Genomic DNA, 15,420 nt, shown 5'->3' with positions numbered 1-15,420 from the left:
ACACTCTGGAGGTGGAAATCGAACAGAGAGAAGAAGAGTTAAAAATGCTTTTCAAGAAACGTTCGAATATAGTCAAGTCGTGTTAACAAATTTCTTGGCGTTTAGATTAACGAGCGTTTGGCCACTAATTGTTTAACACCGTAATATCGATGACTCCTCGGACTAACGAGGCTCACGGGTTCGTCAGGTTAGGTAGGCCGCTAATGATCGAAACGCTTCGGCTTAAAACAAACCCACTTAAAATTTGACGTTTGTCAGGGGCCAGATTCACCAAGCAGTTACGCAAGTACTTACGAAACGTGTACATCTTTCCTCAATCTTTGACGACTTTGGTTACATTTATAAAACAATTTTACAAGCATGAAACTTGCCAATCAACTGTTGATATTGTTATAAACAGCCTCCTGGTACTTCGGAGCTCATTAACTGTTTAATTATTGTAAACAAAGCCGTCAAAGATTGAGAAAAAGATGGACAGGTTCGTAAGTGCTGGCGTAACTGCTTCGTGAATCTGCCCCAGATCTATAGAGAAGAGGCTGGATTACCACCATACAAAAACACAGCTGACTCGTCCCCCCTCTAAACCACACAACAGGATGGCGCTGACTCAAACACCATTAATGTACAGTTCTACCAGTAAACACAGCAACTGATGGCCCCCACACACGGGGATAATCCACCGAGCAGGTACAGCTAACACGTCCACACAATAGATGGCGCTGACTCAGCACAACACAACATATTGGCCGCTACCAGCATAATTGTCTAAGACATTTCACACACATTCTTATTTATTTTGAATTCATCTTCCAATTTTGTAGTTTTTTTCATCCAAGAAAAGCTTTTTTCTCTCTCTTTCTCTAGTCCCATAATCAATGTTTAAATTGTTTGTGTAACCTTCGTGTAGTCATTTCTTAAATTATTGAGTATTATTTTGTAAGGTAAGGTCCAGGTAACAAAAGGATAGCTTGAAACTTTCTGAAGGGAACATTCACTCGTCTTTGGTGACTGCCAGAGGTCAGTCCTGTCTACGGTACTGCCTGTGGTCAGCATACTGTTGACAGTACTTCACTGTGGCCAGTCCTGTCTACACTATGGAAGGTGCTATAGTGTGCTAGATGATGGTGGTGTTGTCTGAAACTACTGTGATGAATTACCAGCCCCTGATTTGACACTGGATGCCGTTTTAAATTATATTATATATATATATATATATATATATATATATATATAGTATATATATATATATTATATATATATATATATATATAATATGTCGTACCTAGTAGCCAGAACGCACTTCTCAGCCTACTATGAAAGGCCCGATTTGCCTAATAAGCCAAGTTTTACTGAAGTAATATATTTTCTCTAATTTTTTTCTTATGAAATGATAAAATACCCATTTCATTATGTATGAGGTAATTTTTTTTTATTGGAGTTAAAATTAACGTAGATATATGACCGAACCTAACCAACCCTACCTAACCTAACCTAACCTATCTTATAGGTTAGGTTAGGTTAGGTACCCGGAAAAGTTAGGTTAGGTTAGGTTAGGTAGGTTAGGTATGTCGAAAAACAATTAATTCAGGAAAACTTGGCTTATTAGGCAAATCGGGCCTTGCATAGTAGGCAGAGAAGTGCGTTTCTGGCTACTAGGTACGACATATATATAATATATATATATATATGTATATATAATATATATATATCTATATATATATATATATATATATATATATATATATATATATGTGTGTGTGTGTGTGTGTGTGTGTGTGTGTGTGTGTGTGTATACATATATATCGCCTTTAGCACTAGTGATTCCACGTCCAGTGAAATTTTTATGATGTAGAAGATCATGTTCATGACCAAGAAAATACAAGAGGGGGGGGGGATGAGGGGGGGGGGATGCGAGACTGGTGGGGGGAAGGGGGGGGTGGGGGGGGGGGAGCCGGCGGAGGATGACGTAAGTAGAAAAACGTTAGTAACTTGTTTTAGCTTCGTCTTCCTGGGCACACCCAAGGTCGTGGCCGGGGGGGGGGGTGGGGGGAGGAGGGGTCCTAGACAGGGGTGGGCTGCTGATTGTCAAAAGAGGAGGAGGGGGAAGAGTCTGGGGGAGGGGGTGGGGGGAGATATGAGGGCAGGAGGATGAGAAAGGCAAGAAGAGGCAAGCAGTGGGTGTAGGTAGATGAGGGTAGGTAGAGTGTGGGGTAGAGATGAGGATGGGTATCAGTAGGGTAGGTAGGGCAAGAGGGCAGTACTCTCACTAGTACATCATCACTCTCTCTTCTCATATTCCTTTATTTCACTCAATAATGTATTATGAAACTTTTGAATACAACTCATACACAACACACACACACACACACGAGGAGGAAACTCAGATGAGTCACAGAGATGTTAGGAAGTTTTCTTTTAGCGTGAGAGTACTGGAAAAATGGAATGCACTTAAGGAACAGGTTGTGGAAGCAAATACTATTCATAATTTTAAAAACTAGGTATGATAGGGAAGTAGGACCGGACTCATTGCTGTAACAACCGATGGCTCGAAAGGCGGGATCCAAGAGTCAATGCTCGATCCTGTAGACACAAATAGGTGAGTACAAATAGGGTGAGTACACACACACACACACATCAGTTTGTGAATACATATACATGCATTACAAACGAACAGTCTGCTAAATTGCTAATGATATTTGCTTTGCTCAACACTTGCTAACTTACTAATGACAATATACATATTGGGGGCACACTTCACCCTCCCCTTCCTAGTCCCTCTCACGCATCTCCGCCTGTTTTGTTTACTGTATTCTCTTACTGTACTCTTTACTGTAATTGTAGTTTCTAACTACAATTACCCTGTAGTCCCTGGTTCTTCTTCACCACCTTCGAGGTCAACCCCGGAACTCACAGTTCCTGCGACGGCGCTGGAAACCAATCGTATTACCTGGTTGATACCTGGTTGATGGGTTTCTGGGAGTTCTTCTACTCCCCAAACCCGGCCCGAGGCCAGGCTTGACTTGTGAGAGTTTGGTCCACCAGGCTGTTGCTTGGAGCGGCCCCGCAGGCCCACATACCCACCACAGCCCGGTTGGTCCGGCACTCCTTGGAGGAATAAATCTAGTTTCCTCTTGAAAAATGTCCACGGTTGTTCCGGCAATATTTCCAATGCCAATACCAATACAACGCCAATACCGCCAATGGCGGTATTGGTGTATGCCTTTCCATTGGAGACTTTCAGCGCCGTTGGAGAGGGGGGACCTGCTGCATGGGTAACAGCTTCTCCCCCGAATCAACCTACCCTGGCTTTGCGGCCCTGGTGAGGCCACTCCACACCAGGCCGACACCAGAGCGCAACTCCATAGTCTCCTGAGACTGATGGATACTACTACTAGTTTCTAACTGTATTGTACTGTAATTTTAATTAATAACTGTACTCTCTCTACTCACCTAAGTGTATTTACTAACTACTAACTGTATTTCGAGGAAAAGCTACGGGAAATAAACCACACGTCCCTGGAAGACAGAAGAATAAGGGGAGTCATGATCACCATCTACAAAATTCTCAGACGAATTGACAGGGGTGCACAAACACAAACTATTTATCACAGATGGTACATAAACAAGGTGACACAGCTGGAAACTGAGTACCTAAATGATGCACAGAGACATTAGAAAGAATTTGTCAATGTCAGAGTAGTTAACAAATGGAATGCAATTAGTCAGTGATGTGGTGGAGGCTGACTCCATAAACCAGTTTCAAATGTTAATATGATAGAGCCCAGTAGGCTCAAGAACCTGTACACCAGTTGATTGACTGTTGAGAGGCGGGGCCAAAGAGCCGAAGCTCAACGCTTCGTAAGTACAACTGAGTACATAATTGTGCTTGTGGTAGACATGTTGTGCAAAAATACATCTACCAACTACAACAAAGTTGAAGTAGGTAGACGTATTGTTGTTGCTGGTAGTTGTGGTTGATGGAATGGGAAATGATGGTGGTTGTGGAAGGGCAAATGGGAGGGACGGTGGGAGAGGAGACGATGGAGGAGGACTGAAGGCAAGTGGGAAGCCCCCAGCCCTCCAGCACCGGGAAGACAACATCTGTGACCTTGATCTTGCTCTAAAACGCTTGCCTCTGGGGTACGACACGGCCTGCTGGAGCGTATTATGTTGCTGATGCGCGTGCGCGCTCACACACACTCACACAGACACACACACACACATACACATACACATACACACAGGTTCAGAGGCGGGACCAAAGAGCCAGAGCTCAACCCCCGCAAACACAAACTAGGTGAGTACACACACACACACCTGTTGTAGTGCCTCAGTCTAGAGCTGGTAAAGAGCCTATAATGCTCGATAAACCCACAATCATGTATAGCAATGTGAGCAGGATACTATAGGACTCAAAGTTCAATAGAACACGAATCAAAATTCATGCCAAGTCAAAATAAACAGCAAAATCAGTGAGTTTTTACTCTGATTTGCCCGTCTCAGTAACTTTAACCATAAATAAAAATACAGCTATACTTATCACCAGGGGAAAACTTTCTTTTTCCTTCTAGTAAACTACAAGTAGTGGAAAACGATATAAAAACCAACAACCACTCCTGCAGCCCCACGAATCTTTGAACGTAAGATTAACTTAACATCAGAATACAGCAGCAATTAAGACCCCCCCCCCTCCCTGGCGTGGAATACAATAGAGATGTTGAAGTCCCAGTGCTAGACAGACTACGTCAAGAATGGGGGTGCCGCCCCCCATTTCAACAAATGATGGTTCGAGAGTCTTTTATCTACACGAGGGTAAGCAAGCCCTGGTTCCACGCGATGGGCTCCCACATAATTCCCAGAAAATGTATACCAAAACCCTCAATAAAAAAATAGAACTAAAAAAATAAAGTGCTCCCAAAGTATTCATCAATTCAGAGCCACATATATAGTAGATATACATGAGAAAAACCTCAAGGGTTGAAGAGAGCCTCAAGGGGCTCAACGCCAGTGGAAGAGAGCTTGAAGGACTACACGCCAGAGGAAGAGAACCTCAGTGGCTCTTCTCTCGCCAGCGGCGGATTGCCACAATCGCTATACAGGCAAGCCTATACACCCGCGCTTTCTCCTGCACTGCGCGCCAGCCTATACACGCCAGCCTCCCTCGCTCTTTGTACGTACACGCTATCTATACACACCTACACCCTCACTCTGCCGAGTGATCAGTCTCTCGTCCCTCCTCCTGTGTCCTTCGACTCCTTAACCTTCGCCCTCCACTGCCTGACGAAGGCGTTGCCGGCGACGCAGAGGGAGACAATAATCACCGCCACCATCACCAAGCAACTGAAGTGAAGCTGAAAGTCGTGAACCTCCGCCAGGCAGGTGCTGAGGAAGCTGACCTGTGGCCCTGCTGGATGTAGCGAGCCAGGACGCCCGTGATCGTCAGCGACTCCCACAGGCGCCAGATGCGGCCGCATGAGCCTCCCACTCCCGCAGGGGGTCGCGGGGAGGCGTGTAAAACTTCCCCATGAAAGGTAGCTTGCGAACCAGAGTGTACAGCAGCCAGTTCCAGCTTCTCTCCTGCGTCAGCGCCCATGTCAGGTAGTTCTCGACCAACTTTAGGTTCTTGGTCGCCATTTCAAGGGCCAGCCAGGTGCTTAACAAAGTTAAAACCGACAATGAGTTTCAATTGGATCATATTTTGAACTTTTCTATATCTCTATTTTACTTTTAATGTACTTTTTTGATTATATGCTAAGAGATTAAAGTACTTGTTTTGTATTTCTTAATTTCGGAGATTAGAAAACATCACTAAAAAATACGTGTGTATAGGTGTATACTCGTGAGAGTTTGTTGAATTAGTGAGGAACCGTAGAGCCTCTGAGAGAAGCAACACACAGGCTGGACAACCGGGGAAGTATTGAGCAACACACAGGCTGGGCAACCGGAAAGTGTTGAGCAACACACAGGCTGGACAACCGGGAAGTATTGAGCAACACACAGGCTGGACAACCGGGGAAGTATTGAGCAACACACAGGCTGGGCAACCGGGAAGTGTTGAGCAACACACAGGCTGGACAACCGGGGAAGTGTTGAGCAACACACAGGCTGGACAACCGGGAAGTATTGAGCAACACACAGGCTGGGCAACCGGGAAGTGTTGAGCAACACACAGGCTGGACAACCGGGGAAGTATTGAGCAACACACAGGCTGGGCAACCGGAAAGTGTTGAGCAACACACAGGCTGGACAACCGGGAAGTATTGAGCAAACACACAGGCTGGACAACCGGGGAAGTATTGAGCAACACACAGGCTGGACAACCGGGGAAGTATTGAGCAACACACAGGCTGGGCAACCGGGAAGTGTTGAGCAACACACAGGCTGGACAACCGGGGAAGTATTGAGCAACACACAGGCTGGACAACCGGGGAAGTATTGAGCAACACACAGGCTGGACAACCGGGGAAGTATTGAGCAACACACAGGCTGGGCAACCGGGAAGTGTTGAGCAACACACAGGCTGGACAACCGGGGAAGTATTGAGCAACACACAGGCTGGACAACCGGGGAAGTATTGAGCAACACACAGGCTGGACAACCGGGGAAGTGTTGAGCAACACACAGGCTGGACAACCGGGGAAGTATTGAGCAACACACAGGCTGGACAACCGGGGAAGTATTGAGCAACACACAGGCTGGACAACCGGGAAGTGTTGAGCAACACACAGGCTGGACAACCGGGGAAGTATTGAGCAACACACAGGCTGGACAACCGGGGAAGTGTTGAGCAACACACAGGGGGGGGGAGGGGGTGTCTCAGTACATGACGGGTCAAGGAGGGAAGGACAGAGTTGTGATGGAGAGTGTGTGTGTGTGTGTTACGGAACAGTTATGAAGGAGAAGAACGCAGGTATCTCAAAAGGGCCTTGTTTGGGGGCGCCCAGGCGGTCATTCACCCCCGCCCTGCTACCCTTGTATGCCCCTATACCCACCCCCATCACCCGTGTACAAACTCCTCGATTCCCTCTTGTGGAATCTTACTCAAAACCATTTCTGTTGCAACGAAAAAAAATTGCCTCATTTTTTATGAGACAAATAATAGCCAACTACTCCCCTACAAAAATTAAAATCCCAGCATATATTCCCTACACTTTAAATACCGTATTTTGATGCAATGGACTACAGCATATAATTCCCGGTGCTTTAGTGAACAACAAATGTAATTTTCATATTACCTCCGACAAATCAACATCGACCGCAAGACGTTAGGTGGGATGTCTGAATTCTTGCGCTTCCGGTTAGCCAAAACCACTTGGAAGTTAACGCTCGTTAAACCATTAGCAAAAGACGTATTGGTAAATAATCTCCAATGTGGTAATTACTCCTTAAGAAGTGAACTTTTCTTGAATAAGTAACAGGATTTTTTTTCGCTGTTCCTATCACAGACGTGGTCATCTATTCATATAATGCTAACCAGAACACACACACATTATATATATATATATATATATATATATATATATATATATATATATATATATATATATATATATATATAATTTCGTCTGTTCTATATATAAAGGGGTTAAGAGCTTCTACAGTCCATAGAGAGGATTAGAGAGCTGCTAGAGTACATAAAGAGGGTTAGAGAGCTGCTACAGTCCATAGAGAAGGTTAGAGAGCTCCTAGAGAGCTGCTAAAGAGCTACTAGAGTGCATAGAAAGGATATATAGGAGAGCACTGCTACAGGGCTCCCCCTATATACAGTGCTCCTCTTAATACGATCCATTACCAATAAACCATTACATCCCCCAACAAAAATTACGATGATAATAACACCCCCTTCCCCCCTTTCCCACATTCTCAGAAACCATTCTCTAACACGACTAACAAAAATCTCTCTCCGTCTGTGTCCTCCGGCAGGTTGCAGTGACCGGAACGCCCAGTGTCCTCAGTGGGCGGCCAACGGAGAGTGTTACAAGAACCGGGGCTACATGCATGTCAACTGCGCCCAGTCGTGTCATCAGTGTATCGTCCAAGGTGAGTGAGTGTGTGTGTGTGTGTGTGTGTGTGTGTGTGTGTGTGTGTGTGTGTGTGTGTGTGTGTATTCACCTAATTGTACTCACCTAATTGTGCTTGCGGGGATTGAGCTCTGCTCTTTGGTCCCGCCTCTCAACCGTCAATCAACTGGTGTACAGATTCCTGTATATGTGTGTGTGTGTGTGTGTGTGTGTGTGTGTGTGTGTGTGTGTGTGTTGTGTGGTGTGTGTGTGTGTGTGTGTGTGTGTGTGACTCAAGAGAATCGTCAAGGCTCCTAAGGGACATATATATATATATGACCTTACCAAAGAAATGTTGGTTGGAGTGAGTTTAACTTATATCGCGTATCTGTTTTACACTGTTGAGATTTCACGTGTATTACACTCACACATAAATACACAAATAAATAAATATATATGTATTTATATATTTATATATTCTTCCGTGCCCTGCAATATGCCACTCGCGTGCGCACACGGATATATAGAGAGAGAAATGGGCACAAACACACTCACAAACATGGCAGAATATGCGGAAATGCCACAGAGGTTTCTGCTGGTCACTTATTAGGGGGGAGGGAGGGAGGGGGAGGCTAGCAACGGGACACTGGAGACTGGCTGAGTAGGTGATGTGGAGAGAGGGAGAGAGAGAGGGAGAGAGAGAGAGAGAGAGAGAGAGAGAGAGAGAGAGAGAGAGAGAGAGAGAGAGAGAGAGAGAGAGAGAGAGATGAGAGAGAGAGAGAGAGAGAAGGAGAGAGAAAGAGAGAGGAGAGAGAGAGGGAGAGGGAGAGAGAAAGAGAGAGAGAGGGAGAAAGGGAGAGAGGGAGAAAGAGAGAGAGGGAGAAAAAGAGAGAGGGAGAAAGAGTGAGGGAGAAAGAGAGAGAGAGAGAGAGAGGAGAGAGAGAGAGAGAGAGAGAGAGAGAGAGAGAGAGAGGAGAGAGAGAGGAGAGGAGAGAGAGAGAGAGAGAGAGAGAGAGAGAAGGGGGGAGGGGGTTATGTTGTTGTCAAGCGATGAACTACTTCCATTAGCAGCCGTCAGCTCCGAATTCAAATCCTGGCCGGAGCAGAAACATTTTGGCAGCGTTTCCTTTCACCTCATGCCTTTGCTTTCTGAGCAGTAATACAAATATATCGTCTTCCAGGACTAACAGGATTCAGAAAGCGTCTAGTCCTGTACCCACTTGTGTGTAAAAAATGAGAGAGAGACAGACTGGGACATTTCGTTAGCATTTAACTGCGATATACCAAGTCTAAACAGTGAAACAGACGAGGTGATAAAGAGGACGTCTGTCAGAGTAAACCAGGATTAGACAGGCAAGTCTGCCAACGCAGACAAAATCTTAAGACCAGCTCAAGAAATAATCAAATTGATACATATGCACCCCTAACCCAGGCTCAGACGACGACTATATATAGTGAAGAGTGACCAATGGGAGAGCGGGTAAGTAAGGAGAGGAGAAGAATTAGGTGGAGAGGAGATGAGTTGACTTTTAGTGAGAAAGTGCCAGGGGTTAGCCCAGCTGCTTGATGTCTGGTCAATGGTTCGAGGGACAAGTACTCGAAAGGGGTGGGGGTGGGGGGGGGGGACGTCTCAACGCGGACAACATCAAGTCTATTACGCTGCAGTAATTAGTGGAGTGTACAACTGAGCTGTTGTGTGTGTGTGAGTGTTGTGTAACCACCACAAGTGCTCTTTTTTTGTATTCTTTGTCATTTTATTATTATATTATTTTTTTTGCTGCTTGTGAAAGGGCAAGTGGAGCTTTAATAGGGACGAATGAGTGATTTGCATAATGGGAATTTTGGTGCTGGTTTAGGCGTGTCGTATTTATGTATAGTTGACCGAAACGGGTTTTATGCCCGAAACGCTTTGCGTAATAGTGGCTTTAGGCATTGTATGTACTAGCTATAGCTATAAGTCAAACAATCCTTGTAAATATTTATTGTATGTATGTACCTTACCTAAATAAAATTGTATTGTATTGTATTGTATTGACCTGGTGCTTGCTGGGCTACGGCGTGTTTCTGCGCTGTGCGTGTGTGGGAGCGTAGGTTATGATATGATTATGGTTAGTGGCTTTACAAGATTGTAATCACTATGCTATGTATCCTCACAATCCCAATGTACCTTCTTGTATATATATAAATATATAAATAAATAAATAAAATGATCAAGTGTTGGGGCCCGGAGCAGTGGTCGATAGCGAGACAGGAAGGTATACAGGATTTGGAGATAAGGGGTATAAAGTTTGACAGGTATTGTGTGTTTGTGTTTTTTTTTGCCAAAAAGAAGTGGTTTTTGACTTGGCAGAAATTGTTTTTCTGAATGCGACTTCGTACTCCTAGGATGTCACTATGTCAATTTCGTCCTGAGATTTTCACGATTGGTTGTCTGTTGTGTTACTAGTAATGAGTTGAGTGACATCGTCAGCGTTGGATATATATAGAAAGTGAGTTTCGGTGAATTGGGTCAGGAATGTCATTTATGTACAGAATGTGTAGGGGAGGAGCAATAACAGAGCCTTGAGTTCAAAAGAGATGTTTGTCCCTGGTAATGATTAATGGGGATGTAGTTAGCCATGATGTTGGAAGCGTTTTGTGTATAACGATGTGGCTTGAAGCCAAACTGATTGTGAGTAGTTCTTTGTCCTTTTAGAGAGATGTCTGAGTCTGATGTTGACTAATCGTTCAAAAACTTGTCCTAATGGATCAAGTAGGCTTACTGGTCTTTAGAGGTCAATATATGGTTTATCCGATTCTGGAATAAGAAAAACTGTTGCTGATTTAAATGGAAGAGGGAAGTAACTAGAGGCGAGAGAGGCGTTGTGCAAGTCAATGAAAGTAGTAATTATGACGTCAGTTAATTGTCTAAGGAGGGTTTGGCCAATGCCAGATTCAACATGGGTTCTACGATAATTACCAGTGAGAACCATCTTGACTTTGGCCATTGTCACGGAAGTTTGCAGTTCTGTTTGTGAATTAAAATTGTCAAGGTGAATGATGTCGTCACTTGAGGTGCGTCGTCCATTTTGGCGCCTCCCCGTGACAACTGTCAGGAGGTGCTAAAGGGTGAGGTGAGTGTAAATGAAAAATGTTTTCCCAATGGAGTTTGAAAATGGTAAATTCTTTATCATTAATGGTAATTAAGCCGTCAGGATTCGCACGTTTTTTCACAATAATTCCCTACTGTCATGTCCGGGTGCTGTAGATCAAGTCAGAGAAGAATTTCTAGATGAGGCTGTTGGGGAAGGTGGTGTAGAGTTTCGGGGAAATCGAGGATCTCTACTGTGTTTACTAGTTGTGTTTACTAGTTGTGTTTTTGCGGGGGTTGAGCTTTGCTCTTTCGGCCCGCCTCTCAACTGTCAATCAACTGTTTACTAACTACTTTTTTTTTTCCACACCACACACACACACCCCAGGAAGCAGCCCGTGACAGCTGACTAACTCCCAGGTACCTCTTTACTGCTAGGTAACAGGAGCATTCAGGGTGAAAGAAACTTTGCTGGTCTTACTTTACTGTTGCGTGGCTGGTCTGGTTGTGTGGCTGGTAGGGGAAGGGATTGCCCCAGGGGTTGCTGGTGACTTAGGTAGGGTAGGGTATGGTAGGGTAGGGTAGGGTAGAGGTGGGGCAACAGATGGTTGCCCCAACAGATGGTTTAAGATGGCAACATGGTTGGGTCAAGCTATTGTAGTCTAGGGTGTTCTGTAAGGGTGGTCAGTACGTTTTCTGTGACGGTTGGAGATGCGTCGGCCGGCGGTGCAGGGAGGACTATGAAGGATATATTGTTTCGGAGTGTAACATTGTGGAGACATTTGTACTGTGGGGAAAAGGCTGCAGCTGGTGATCAAAGTGATGATGGGATGGTTACGATACGTAGTGTATTATGCGAGAGGATTACTGAGGGTCAGTCAGCGAAGGCACGGATGTTTCCTTGTGAGGTATGTGTGTGTGTGGTTGACTGGATGTTGGTTGTGACTTTGGCAAAGATGATGTCTTGATTTTGGTTGCGTATAGGGTGTTGTGGGGTTGAGTGTGATGTGGTTGAAGGTGAATGTGCTGAGTGGTGTTGGTTTGATTGTGGTGTATGTTGTGTTTGTTCTTCATAACACTGGAGTATGACATGTCCGAAACGCTTTGCGTAATAGTGGCTTTAGGCATTGTATGTACTAGCCCTATCATTAAATCCATCATTCTTTGTAAAATCTCTTGTATGTATGTACCTTACCTAAATAAACATTTATTATTTTTTATTTATGTTTGTGTGTTGAGTGTGCTGGTGATGGTTGGGTTGATCTTAACCTTGAGGGTTGTGATATAGAGATTGGGTTTGAGATTGTTGCGAAAATACTTTAAGTACTTGTTTCCTGACTGAGCAGGAGTTGTGAACTACTGAGTGAGGGGGGCCATCATACAGGATTTGCATTTTAATGTTCTTCATGTGCGGCTATTGCAAAAGTTCCCCAATACTGCATTTGAGCAGTATTGGGAGTCTTTGCAAGATTTGGAATCATGATTGTATTGGCAACCTTGCAAACATTAATCTAGGTTAAGAAATTCAGCAGCGGGGGGGGGGGGGGTATTGTATTAGGCAGGAATACTGGTGTTGAGTGTTTTAATTCCTCCAGTTGCAGTTGTTTGTTGACCTCAGAAGGAGAGGAACGTCGTATTTTGAGTACCTTGGGACCTGGTTGGAGGTGTATCTCCACGACAGAGATGTTGTTCCTGTGATCGATGTCTCGAATTGGTGTTGGTATGTCCTGCAGTGAATCAAGAACTGTGCTCTCTACACTGCGAGCTAGAACTGTGTATTTTGATTTGTGTTCAAGGGTGAAGGAGGGTACAGCAGAAGCTTATTGGAGCTTTCCAGGAGGGGGGCTGATTTGAAACAGTCATAGACGGAGTCTTCTGTATAGACAAAGTACTGGATGACTGTGGTGGTCTTCGTGTGGTTCGTGGGTGCAGTGTTGTAAAAATTGTCGTCGAATTGTCGTCAATGTTGTCCATGTTGTAAAATGTAGAGATGCAATCAAATGGGTCTGTGGGTGCAGCGCCAGTGTATCACATCTGTGTACTATTCAGATTTAATATTTGACGGTGTATGTTCCGTGGCCTAAACCTGGACTAGATTTGAAATAGTTGATCACATAGCCCGAATGCACTCGGACATGGGGTTGAATGAGTTCATAAAGATTCTTGCAAGCTGTTGTAGCGTAGTGGTACAGTGGTAAAGCACTCAGTTTTGCATCACGCGGGTGGAGGTTCTAGGCCCAGCAAGGACATTTGGAATTTTTAAGTATTTAAAATGCAGCCTGTGTGCTATTCAGGTTATACATGCGCATTTGATTATATTATATTATATTATATTATATTATATTATATTATATTATATTATATTATATAATGTTATGCAACACTGATCTTAAGTGTACAGAATGACCACACTGAAAATTGAAAAAAAAAACAGCTAGTGCACTTTTGACGTGGTTCCAAGCCTTCAGTAGAAGCTGAACTGAGGTGGACAAGTGCAGCGGAGCAGTGTAAGAGGAGAGGACTGGAAACGTGAGCTATAGAGGTACACAGCCCTCAAAAGAGACCGCCGGCGCCACTGGTGAACATATAACACGCCGACGGCGCAGGAAATTAATAAGACAGGGCGTGAAACAAGTTAGAAGGAAGTAGAGAGAAGAAAGACATTCATGCACATATTGTAATAGGTTATACAGTGTTAAAACTCATAATATAACGAAATAGAAGAAATTATGCAAGAAGAAATAGTGCACCAAGAGGGGGAGGGGGGGGGGGAACTCTCTCAGACGTCTTACACACTTTTGATATTATATCTATGACCACCTGAATCACTGGCTGGCTTAACCGTATGTTATATCCTCGTCTTTTACGTAACCAGACGGGCTGCTTATATTATCAACAAAATGTGACCGGAACGGTGAATTTACATAAGTCATCCCTGTTTGCGTATATTTTGTTGTTGTAATAAAGATATATAGGGTAACTACCTTTCGTAGCCTGGAAGAAGAGGATATTATATATATATATATATATATATATATATATATATATATATATATATATATATATATATATACATATATAAATAACACTAATATTGTAATGGAACTCTTCAACAGCCCTGTAGTACTTGAAAATAATGGAATACATCTACTCCCCCACCGACACTGTAGCTCCCCACCCCACAGTCCCCCCCCCACAGCCTCCCCCCGCAACAGTCCCCCCCCCCCCCACCCCACAGCCCCCCCCCCCCCACAGCCTCCCCCCCGCAACAGTCCCCCCCCCCACCCCACAGCCCCCCCCCCACCCGCCCACGTGCACGATAGAGCCTCACGTCTCGTACTTGCAGACGAGGCTTGTAAGGACCTGAACGAGCAGTGCGCCGCCTGGGCCACCAACGGTGAGTGCGAGAGGAACTACCCCTACATGAGGAAGACCTGCGCCAGAGCCTGCACCTTCTGCCAGCCCGCCAACGGTAAGTCGCACAATGTAGAAATGTGAAATGATTTTTTTTAGAGAGAAGGAGAAGAAGGAGATGAAAGAGGAGCAGGAGGAGGTAATATTGCTAACGGAAGTCGCATAAAAAAACAAGATAAAACAATGTTGATGAAACTGTTTTAACATTGCAGATCACAGCGTGCCTCACATCCATGCCAACTTCGTTGACGAGTACTGGGAGCACTACATGCGCCTCCACCCGGAGTTGGGCAACACCATCCACGGGTAAACAGCCGGGTCACGCCTCCCGGAGGGACCGGTGAGGTCACGGTCATAACCCTGGTCAAGGCTCCGTAAGGACGGGGGAAACGAGACAATTTCAGTGCTGTAACCTGAAAAGGATTTGTCTTAGCTCAATAAAACGTTCACGTATAGACACTAGAAATACACTTATTGGTTAAATGAGCCAGGCTTAGCAACCCAGAGAATGTGTCCTCTCGGGGAGGGAAACTGCAAATAACTCTTAATTATCGTGACTATAGCCATACGAGCTGGAAATAGCTCTCAGCTCAGCCGGACCATCATCCAAGCGCTAGGAAACCTAAATGAGGTATTATTTTGGCTAGGAATCATCCCAAACAGCCAGCAGTGCTGATATATCCTCATTAAAACGCCAATAGACCCACAGGCGCGCCTATAGGCCCACAGGAAGGGAAAGTACTATCAACCATCTATTTCAGTTGCTGCCTGACATGATGTACTCATTGTACTGTTGCCATGTTTTCGTATCTGATAAAATCATTTCTAGTTATATCTAGTGTAGTCGGAATATAGTGACTCTAGAAGCGTGTGTGGTTGAGCTATCAGAGACATGGCATTATGGTCACTACTATATTATATATATATATATATATA

The 15,420-nt window shown here is 44.6% G+C and overlaps 1 protein-coding gene across 1 annotated transcript in view; it reads left to right on the top strand.

The window, feature by feature from the left end:
- The window catches only part of LOC123760823 (putative tyrosinase-like protein tyr-3), a 28,573-nt gene extending 13,153 nt beyond the window's left edge, over positions 1–15,420 (top strand). The window contains exons 2-4 of the mRNA XM_045746607.2: positions 7,924–8,040; positions 14,417–14,542; positions 14,697–15,420. Of these exons, the coding sequence (XP_045602563.2) occupies positions 7,924–8,040; positions 14,417–14,542; positions 14,697–14,794 (341 nt within the window). The 3' untranslated portion in view covers positions 14,795–15,420. The remainder of the gene's footprint in view (positions 1–7,923; positions 8,041–14,416; positions 14,543–14,696) is intronic.

The sequence above is a fragment of the Procambarus clarkii genome, chromosome 21, assembly GCF_040958095.1.
Source record: "Procambarus clarkii isolate CNS0578487 chromosome 21, FALCON_Pclarkii_2.0, whole genome shotgun sequence".
NCBI classification, from domain to species: Eukaryota; Metazoa; Arthropoda; class Malacostraca; order Decapoda; family Cambaridae; genus Procambarus; species Procambarus clarkii.
This window is presented reverse-complemented; position numbering and strand designations above follow the sequence as displayed.